At 38.6% G+C, this 10770-nt stretch overlaps 1 protein-coding gene across 1 annotated transcript in view; it reads right to left on the bottom strand.

The window, feature by feature from the left end:
- Window positions 1-838: 838 nt before the first annotated feature.
- Window positions 839-10770, bottom strand: part of si:dkey-191m6.4 (rho GTPase-activating protein 22) — a 35102-nt gene continuing 25170 nt past the window's right edge. The window contains exons 4-10 of the mRNA XM_046854555.1: window positions 7939-8067; window positions 5304-5511; window positions 4211-4343; window positions 3972-4045; window positions 3763-3884; window positions 2773-3667; window positions 839-2108 (exon numbers count right to left, since the gene is read on the bottom strand). Coding sequence (XP_046710511.1) covers window positions 1889-2108; window positions 2773-3667; window positions 3763-3884; window positions 3972-4045; window positions 4211-4343; window positions 5304-5511; window positions 7939-8067 — 1781 coding nt within the window. The 3' untranslated portion in view covers window positions 839-1888. The remainder of the gene's footprint in view (window positions 2109-2772; window positions 3668-3762; window positions 3885-3971; window positions 4046-4210; window positions 4344-5303; window positions 5512-7938; window positions 8068-10770) is intronic.

The raw sequence follows: 10770 nt of genomic DNA, 5'->3' as shown, positions 1-10770 counted from the left end.
GAGCAAGGATAAGGGCCTTTTTCAGGGTGGGATTCGAACTCTCAATCTGCCAATTAGAATTCCAAGGTCTGAGCTTCTTCCCAAAAAACTCATCAGCACTGATTTAAAATTTCGCCCACTTTCTTCTTCTGTTTTCATTACAGGTATATAATACACACCTGTAATATGTACTGGCACACCTGACTTTTCCAGCCATTTGTTGCTCTTCCACAAAGTTGGGGACACACTTTGTCTACATTGAATTTTCTCTTTATTAGAACTAGGAGACCCATGCCTGTTCCAGAAGATATCGTTTGGAGTGAAAGATCTCCTCCTGTAGAGCTCCAACCTTATTGGTCTCCCCACCTCACCTGCATCAGTACCTGACTTTGCTAACACCCTTATGGGAAAAGGAGCACAAATCTCCATGAAATCTACTGAAACATCTTTCTAGAAGTGTGCAGCTTATTATGAATGCAAATGAGGACTACATTTTAAAGGATTTTTTACAGACTCTCTCATCCAGTGCTACTATAAATTGAGCAGTGGCAGCTTATGTCCACGTTAACACGTTTTTGTTTGAAAACGCATATTTTTTCTCCGTTTTGGCCTTCTGTCCACACTGAGATGATGGTTTAAGTCAATGAAAACAGCTTTTTTTTAAAACGCTCTCTACAAAAGTACATAAGTTCAGTTTGGAAATCCACTGGGCTATCCCTTACCTGTATCTGAATCCCATGGTCAGGTGTCCACAAATCCGTCTGTGTGTATTTATCTACATTTACACTTCATCCTCATATTGTTCATGATTTATTCATATGAGAAGCCAAAAAAAACACCTTAAAAAATGAGTCTGTTATCCAGTTTTCCATTTAATTGCACGTATTTGTGTACAGATACATAGCACCACACCAACTGGTCGCGATTCCCAAAATATGAATAACACATCAGCACATTGAAATGGATTGTGTATGACATGCTAATAGGTTCAGAAATCCTAAAGAAAATGTTTGAATGAATCCAGAAACAGACGTGTGTGAGAAGCTAGAGCAACAGTGCAAATGAACAAAAGAAAATCTGTTGTAAATATGGCCGTGTGTCATATCCGTCATCTACTGTTCCTATATCAAGAAGAACAAAATGCTTTGTTTTTTTATTACAATAGTTCAAATTCAATTCAGTGCCTGATTAGAAAACACACCCAACATGAAACATACAGACCGCAATCCCTATCGAATAAATCCGAAATTTCAATGAACCAACCAACACAGTGAACACATTCTAGTAACATTTATATTAATGACCTCTAATTACTTTCTTAAATATCGCATCAAGTTGGAGAAAATCCGTTTCCGTGTTTTGACTTTAAATCTCACATTTTAATATAATACACCACATTTCCAGTTTTAATTCCGAATCAGCTCAAGCAATCCAGGTGATTCAACACAAAACCTCAACAAAGGCACTGTCAGTACAATTCTTCCTTTTTTTCCAGGGCAGATGTCACGCCTTAATGTTCGCAAACCAAATAATACCAGCTCTTTATATAGGCTTTGGTTATGAGTGATCTTTAAATGTTACATTCGTTGGTAGATTTTTTTTTTTTCCACCTGGACTACAAGCTGGAGGTGTAAACATCTGGTGAAACAGCCTGGTATGAACTGGCAACCCTAACATCCACAGTGATACATTGGAGACGTCCATCCATACATAATCGTTCATCCTATAGGTCCTGGTTGAGACAATCAACAAACATGAGGTTAGAGAAATAGTCCTGGAATAAACATGGAATTTCAGTCCATGCACTTCTAGAGTCTAGACCTGAGGAAATGCAGAGACTGTGCTGTCCACAGTTGCCACACAGACTGCTTCTTGGACAAATTCCATCACGTCCTAAACAACACCGAAACTAAATGTCACTCGTTCTGGTGAGAGCCAGGTCCCCGAGTGTAGAAAAGAAGTCCTCCATCTCTTTTTCCAGGAGCTGGTTCCGGTTCTCGGCATCCTCCCGGGCTCGTTCCGAGTTCCTCAATTTGATTTCCAGCATTTTGTGTTTCTTGTGTTCCTGTTCCATGTCATGCTGTAATCTTTCCATTTGGCCACGGAGCAGTGTGCTTGATTCTTCCAGCCTGCACAAAAAAAAAAGGAATCAAGGAAACTTTGTCTCAAGATGTCATATTGAGAGAGACAACATACGATTTTGTTCATTTCAGGCTACATTCACATTAATCCAGATGTATCAAAAACAGTATTTTTTTTTGTTTTAGAATGTTTTTATTTACATTGCCTTTTTCAAACGTTTTCCAAAAACTGTTTATCCAGATACCGAAAAGCTTAAAAAACACTCACGTCCCTATACTGTGCAATGATGTACAAAGGTAAAAACTGTTGACTTGTTTTCGTTTTCAATAATAATTACTTTAATTCTGTCAAGGCGTTTAATATTTATGCCATTTGGCAGATGCTTCTATCCAGAAAAACTTACAATTATCTCATTACACAAACGAGCAGTTAAGGGGTTAAAGGTCTTGCACAGGTGTCCGATTTGAGAATTTCAGAGGTGAAATTTGAATTACAAGGTCTTAGCCACTTCCCAACAAAAATCTCAGGTTTGTTGTGGGTATTAATTTGGGTGAGCATTTCTTTAAAAGCTAATTTTCGCTTCTCAAACATGCCATCCAGGTGTGTACGGAAGGCCAAAATGTAGAGAAAAACATGCATATTTATCCAAATTAATGTGAAGGTAGCCTATAGGGATACAACTATGGAAGACCATAAGAGTGTCAGACTTACTTGTTGATTCTGGTTTCATAAACCAGTTTCTGACTGGTCAGCTCTTCTTTCAGTGCAGCAACCACACTGGCCAATGATGGACTTTCATCAGTGTCTTCTGCCATGACTGTGATGACTGGCACTATATTGTGTATATTGGTGTCGCTGCCGCAGTTTGACACCATGTTGCCAATAGCATCCTCTTGCTCAATGTCGTTTACGTCCTCTACAGTCGGTCCTGGCTCCCCAGAATTTTCAGTATTTTCAGTCTCTGTACTGATGTCTGCTTCTAAGTTTTCACTTCCTGCTATTGAGATCTCACAAGACATGGTTGACCGAATGCTTTCTTCACCAGGAATATCCCCGGGACTTGACGTGTAGGTAACATTGTCATAGGTTGACAGTCTTTGGGATGGCCCAGTATCCTTTGCACGTTCACCTGTAGAAGTTCGACGATGCCCTCTTAATGATGAGAGTCCATTCATGAGCCAGTTTCCACTAGTGACATTGGCAACATCTCCTGAGGGGCCAGCATTTTTGGCAGGTTGTGGTCTTGGTGTGGAACCCTTGAAAGTATATTTCCAGGAAGGTATTGTTTTGGCTTGCTTGCTTGGGCTGATGGCTGTCTCAGCTTTTCCTTGGGGGGCTGATTTAGGTGACGAGCTTGTCGGGATACCATCTAGGGATGAGGTACTGCTGCTGCTAGGGTTGTCACTAGTGTTAGGGTTCTTCCCAGGAGGGGTCAGGCTTTGGAGATCTTCCTCAGAGATCCAGCCGACAAGGTTGGACTGCTGGTGCTGTTGGCACTGTGATCTCCCCTCCATGGAAACTTCCAGTGCTTCAAACTCCTGGTCAGGGTACAGCTGATCATGCTTGCTGATGAGGACAGTCATGAGATGCTGGACCAGAGACGTACCTAGCCGAATGTGATTAAAAGGTAACTCAGGAGCTTTATTTCCATACTTAACAACAGATTACTGATGCACCATAAATTGATGCCCAAAGTCGTACCTTCCATGATTGCTACCGGGTCCTCCATTTTAGGACGAAGAATATTTGGCACAAACACAGTGGCCAAATTCTGTACACTCATTTTGTTTTCGCCAGAGTGTGACTGTACTTCGTCGAGAAACCTGAAAGTTCAGACACAAGAAATATTTTACCAGTCTGGGAGAAGATAGGGTCACTAGTCATTACTGAAGCCTTTACTGTAGACATACTTGCAGATATATTTTAGGAGGTTGTAGTTAGCAGAGGGAAGTGTCTTCACTTGCTGAATTAATTCCTGCAGCCCCTGTAAATAGTGGATCATGTGTTGATCATGCATCCAAAGGTTAATTCCACCGCAGCAGTGTGTACATAATACCACAAATGCCAATGCGTTGCAACTTGTTGGTTAAAACTTGTTTGGTTAAAGAGGACAGTGTTAGCAAAGTGTTAGCGGAAAGTTATTACTTGCCTCATCTTCATCTTTGGCCAAAATCTGAGAACAAGTAAGGAAATCATCATACTTGCAGAAGGGAATGACTGGCTCAGGCAGCTCTCTGAGGTAGAGCTTCAGCAGGGATGCCACAGTGTGGACATCAGTGTTGCTACAAACCATCAAAGCATTAGTCATAATAGTGTTTAGCCACGTAAGTTCAATATCAAGTAACCATTTTAGCCCTAGCATCAGGGTTGAAAAGGTAATCTAAGTATGTTAAAGAACACCATGAACACACAGTCACACAATCAAACCAGTGGGCAACTTGGGGAAGTGGAAGCTCAGTGGTTAAGGCTCTGGGTTACTGATTGAAAGTCTGGAGGTTCAAGCCCAAGTAATGCCAATCTGCCAATCTTGTCCCCTTTAGCAACTAACTTTATGGGCAAATATCAGACATCTAGTATTGTTTTGGTCCCCCTTTTGGTGCCAAAAGAGTCGTGACTCGTCGAGCTTTAACAGCATTAACATCTTCAGCAGTTTGAGCTACAGGAGCTTGTCTGTTGTATCGGACCACACGCCTTCGCTCCCCACATGCATCATCGAGCCTTGGCCACCCTTGTTTCTGTTGACGATTTACCACTGTTTCTTTTGATATATTTTGTCCACTGCGGACTGGAAACACCCCACAAGAGCTGCAGTTTCAAAGATGCTATGACCCAGTCGTCAAGCTATCACAATTTGGCCCTCATCAAACTCACTCAATCCTTACGTTTGCTAATTTTCCCTGCCTCTAACACATCAACTTCAAGGACAAAAATTTTACTTGCTGCCTAATATATCCCACCCACTAGCAGGTGCTATGATGAAGAAATAATAAGCGTTATTCACTTCACCAGACATTATGTTATGCCTGGTCTGTGTATATGGCAACAGTGCAAAACTCCACATAGACGATGAACCATAATGAGGCTCTAACATCTACTATCCAATATACAGGATATCATATCTTTTCATTTTATGGTTATCCAACTGTAAAATTAATTTCAACATATCTTCAAAATGTTTCGACCAAATCCTGACACAAAGGAACACCGACATGCATGTACTAACATGCAAAAATATCCCATACCTGTCAAACTGAGGTTTCTCTCCATAGTCAAATGCATCTTGAAGCTCTTTGACCAAATTGGCCTGGCCTGGCATCCTAAAGAGACCCTCCTCATCGAGTCCTCGCTCGCGAATAAAATTCACACACTGCTCAACTAGAAGCGGAGCAAGCCGAACCCCGAATTTCTTTTCGTACTGAACTGTGTCCTCCAAGCCTTGTCCAAAAATTCCTGTCAAGAATTGGACGAAACAGAAGAAAGCCCATATGACATAGGTAATTAATGCAATGAAGTATTGACCCATAACATTCGGATGTTATATTTCTGCAATTTGTAATTCTAAGGCTTCATCTAGACAGCAATTGAAAAACCTGTTCTTCTCCATCTGAAGTCCAGACCACATTTTTCAAGATACAGCTTGTGTGCAGCACAATCACAGCTTTCATATACTGGGCAAAAATCATAATAGTTTAAAGAAGAACATAAACTACAAAAGGTCACTCGTTGTTCAGTTGCAAAAAAATGCATATTTTTGCTTTTCTTCAACATCTGGTCCCTGGTATCCCATTCCTATGTGCCGCATGGTGCTTGTCTCAATGGAGAGATAGAAATAGCACACTCTCGCACTCGTTGTCAGTGTTAACGACTCTGTTTTGTCCAAGCTTCAAAGCAGATCTTGAAAACTGAAAACTTTTACCAAAAATGGATTAAAGATCCAATCCTTATTACGCAACACATCAGTTTGTTCCTTTGAGGAATATCGGTGGCTGGCATATAAACCCCATGGCGTCAGTGATTCTATTTCTATTTCTATAGTGGGGAAGTTAGAAACATTCCTGACACTCCATGGTAAGGGAATATCTCTCTGGTCGCTACTTGGAATGTACGCTAAATTTAGTCTTCATGAAATCTACATATTGATGTATAATAACTGTAGTAGGTTAGTAAGTCCAATGGCACAGTTAGATTGGGAGTTATTATACTGTATAAAAAAGTATTGGGACACCATGAATTTCAAGCCATAAGTGGTTCTTCCCCAAACTCTTCACCCAAAGTTGGGGGCACACAATTGTATAGCATGTTTGTGGATACTGTACTATTAAATTTTCCTTTACTTGATATTGAAGACCCAAATCTTCCAGAATGACAATGCTCCTGTGCACAAAGCACAAATCTATCTATCTATCTATCTATCTATCTATCTATCTATCTATCTATCTATCTATCTATCTATCTATCTATCTATCTGTCTGTCTGTCTGTCTGTCTGTCTGTCTGTCTGTCTGTCTGTCTGTCTGTCTGTCTGTCTGTCTGTCCAAGTGTACAGTCTGTCTCCTTGCAGCAGCTAAATGACTACGACAACATTTTAATTTGTAAACTACATTTCAACCATCCTCATCAAAAAATCCTCATTGTCACAATCACAGTGGACAATCCTTCCCCAGACCACCAGAGGGCAAATATTCCCTTTTTGTTCTTTCTTGAGTACAGTGGTACCTCGACATACGAGTGCCCCAACATGAGTTTTTTGAGATACGAGCAGTCACTCGGTCAATTTTTTGCTTTGATACACGAGAAAAAACTTGAGATACGAGCTCGAGACGCTGCTGCTAGATGGCGAATCAAAGCCAGAAAGCGAAGATTGTGACGAAAATTAAGATAAGCAAAGAAGAAAAAGTAAAAATGTTAAAGTTTAGGGATACATAGTGTGCAGGAGTAATAGTAAAAAAACGAGTTTTCCCTCCGCCTCTGCTAATCGCCCTTATTATATCTTTACATTCTCTTTTATTATGGTTTTATACAATATTTGTCATTTATAAATACATTTTCTCATTCAAAAACACGTAACAAAAACAACTGGGGTGGCATTTTGGGGGCTGGAACGGATAAATGGCATTTCAATTAATTTCAATGGGGAAATTTGCTTTGAAAATACAATTTCACAATACGAGCAAGGTTACGTAACGAATTAAACTCGTATGTCGAAGTACCACTGTATTTGCGACTTTCTGTATTTGTCTTCCGCGATTAAGTTTCATTGTTTTTGCCCTGGTTAGCTATCAAGTATTGTATCACCTATTGTGACTCTGAGTCATTGTATTTGCATTTGCGAGTTGTTTTGGTTTTCAAAAAACTTTCCTCACCTTGCTTTGTCCTGCCAGTGTCTAGTCCTTTGTTCTACCTTTCTTTTAGTTTTTTGTTTGAGTTTCCATTAGAGGCCCACTTTACTTGCAATTGATTCCTTGGATTTTTCTGACTAAAAAAACTAGGACAATTTGAACTTTTGGCTCCTTTTTAGTTCATGATCCAATTCGAGCACCTTTTGTAGATCACAATGGAACAGTATGTGTTTGCACCAATCTTATATACAGTATAGGGAACAGTTTGGGATGCTGGACTTCTGATTGTTCAAGTCCTGGCACTAATAAGATGCCAATGCTGGGCCTTTGATCTTGAAAGGCCCATAAACTCAAGTGGTCATGGGGACAAAATGAGAACCTTGTAATATGCTGTCATTAAGGGCATCTAACAAATGCTGTAAATGTACACATTTGAGTGTATAAGCCCTGATAAATGTCCTGTTTATGGCTTAAAATAATCATAATGGAAAGATGATTGTGATTAGGTAAGCAGGTAACCATGTTCTCCAGGTTTTTACCTCCTCCCAAAGGAGCCCATATGACTCGTCTAATAGCCTTCACCCAGTCATCCATATCGTTCTGGGAGTTGGCCATGAGCAGAAAGGTCTCATGGCTCACAGGTGTCTTGTCTTTTTCACCAGCTGCACCTGAGAAAAAAAGAGTATCACAGAATATGTTTGAATGCCACGAAACACTTGATTCATTTTGAGGTTTGTAGCAATTTCCTTGTGATTTTCTATGTATGTTTGTATGTATGTATGTATGTATGTATGTATGTATGTATGTATGTATCTATCTATCTATCTATCTATCTATCTATCTATCTATCTATCTATCTATCTATCTATCTATCTATCTATCTATCTATCTATCTATCTTCATAACAGTATAATATCTTCATCTAACCTCTTAAAGATGAGGTGTATTAGAAAAATGGCAGAATTCGGTCATGTGTTCGTAGTGCTACTCAGGATTTTTCACATGCCAACACACCCACCCACACACACCCACACACAATACTGAAGTGCAAAACACACATACTTGTATTAAATAATATTTGCTTTTTGCATGTCAACTCTCATGTACATTTATTCATTCATTCATTCATCTTCAACAAATGCTTAATACTTTTTGGGAATTTGGAGAATCTGGACATCTAAAATCTTCCCTTTTCTATTAACACACTAAAGCAGACAACATAAAATGTAAAATACAATACAAGACACCTACTAACAACAGAGGTGTAAAGAGTACCTAAAAATCCTTCTTGAGTAAAAGTATTAAAGTGTAGAATTAAAACCTTACTGTAAAACTTACTCCATTAGAAGTTAAAATCACCAATTCCAATATGACTTGAGTAAAAGTCTTTAAGTATCTGAATTAAACAGTACCAGTTAATTTGTAATTTTTCTTCCCCTAAACTACAAATCAAATTGTACACCTCAATACTGCATTAACCAACAACACAACAGAATCTTCAACCGCTCAGAATAAAACAAAGATCAAACAAGCCGGTCTAAAAAGAAATAAAGATGTAAAGAGATCTTCAACCACAAAGCAGAAAGTCCATTAGTATGCAAATTACAAAAAATGTAATCATTTTCGATAAAATATAACAAAATATTTTTAGCTGTGATCTGATGCAGTCTCAGTCTCTCTCAGAGAGGGCCAACATCTTTATTCAGCTTCAACAAAAGCTGGTTCTCAAAGTTTTTAATTTTACTTAAGCTTTTTTCAACTGAAAATGATGCCAGCAGTGTTAAAAAAGTTATTCGTATATTGGTAGAGGAGTGCTGCGCCTTAATGATATCAACAGAGGTGCAAAACATAATACCGCTCATTGTCAATTTAAATATGGTGAAGTAAAAAGTACATTTACTAAATCATAAATGTAGTTAAGTGAATAAAAGTTGCTTTGATAGTCAGTAAAACTACAAAGCAGGTAAAAAAATTACTTAAGTACAGACGCTCCTCACCTTACGAACGAGTTATCTTCTGAAAGACCGTTCGTAGCATGAATTTTTCGGATGTTGTTACTGTGTTTGTTATTGACTAGGCATATCTCCTAATAATGTAAGAGCTAAAAAATACTATCAAATAAACAATACAATATACTAAAACAAATCGAAATAATCGGAATACTGTATACAATAGTTTGTATTAAATAATAAAAATATATATCTAAAAATTAATAATAAAAAAAATCCGCCCTAGTCCAGTGTGCATCTTGTAGACTCGTTACGGTCGAAGACTAGCTAGCAGCGTGGCTCTCCTCTGTTTTAAATTTTTCCGACTCCATACAAATTTCACTTTGAGGACAGGTTTGTTTGTATCCGCAAAAGTGCGTAAAGTGTCTGAGCGTCTGTACAGTAACAAAGTACATTTACTCAAATACTTTACACCACTGACTTACAATCTTACTTTCAATATAAAGAATGCTTATTAAGTATTTGCAGGAATTTGTTACAATCCAGTGCAGAATTATTTTCATGATTACTATAACATATACTATAACAATATTGACTTATTGGGATTCACTACTGACCCCCCAAGCATGGGAAAAAAAGCAATGAATTTGAGTTCACGTGTCATCAATTGCAATCGAAATGAAAACCTCTGGGAAAAACATCATTAGTTATATTAACTGTACCTTGCCGTGGTTGGCAGCAGTTATGCCCCATGCTGTTCTGGCACAGTGCTATATTAAGACCGTGCCAATCATTTGAACTTGTGTCCCTTGTACCCCCAAGTCAGACTCGGTCAAGCCAGCTTAGAAGAAATCATCCTGCGATGTTTGTGCCAATATGTTTTCACACAAAAAAAAAGCTATTATGTACATCACCAACTAGCCAGTAGTAATAATCAAATTTTTACAAATTTTCAAATGGTTAAAAAATTGGGTTCATTCACACCATTCCTAGAATATTGATGTAATCTGGTTGGTCATTTCTTTTCAAACAATGTGCAATAAAATCAAATAAAATCAGAAGACCAGTTATTCCAAGAGAAAAGACCCTGGCAAAACAAACCCCAAGCCTGTACTGGAGCTGCTGTCTTTCCTTTCCTCTGCTTGGTCATGTGAGTATTATGATGGGTTGAGCAGATGTTTCAGTGTCACAGTTACACTCTGTTCGTTTAAAGCCTGCATATTTTTGAGGGTAATTCCCTCAGCCTAAAGGCTTTTCCCACTGCTTTCACCAGCCTCTCGTTACTGGCATCATGTTAATGAGCAGTGCCATCATTTATATTCTATACAAATCAATGGAACATCCAGACTCTTTCAGCTGGACTTTCATAACAGTTGTAATTATGATGATGATTGTGTGTGACTTTGATTGTGACTTTAAAGC

The sequence above is a fragment of the Silurus meridionalis genome, chromosome 7 (assembly GCF_014805685.1).
Source record: "Silurus meridionalis isolate SWU-2019-XX chromosome 7, ASM1480568v1, whole genome shotgun sequence".
NCBI classification, from domain to species: domain Eukaryota; kingdom Metazoa; phylum Chordata; class Actinopteri; order Siluriformes; family Siluridae; genus Silurus; species Silurus meridionalis.
Note: the sequence above shows the minus strand (reverse complement) of the source record. Positions and strands in the feature narration are given on the sequence as shown.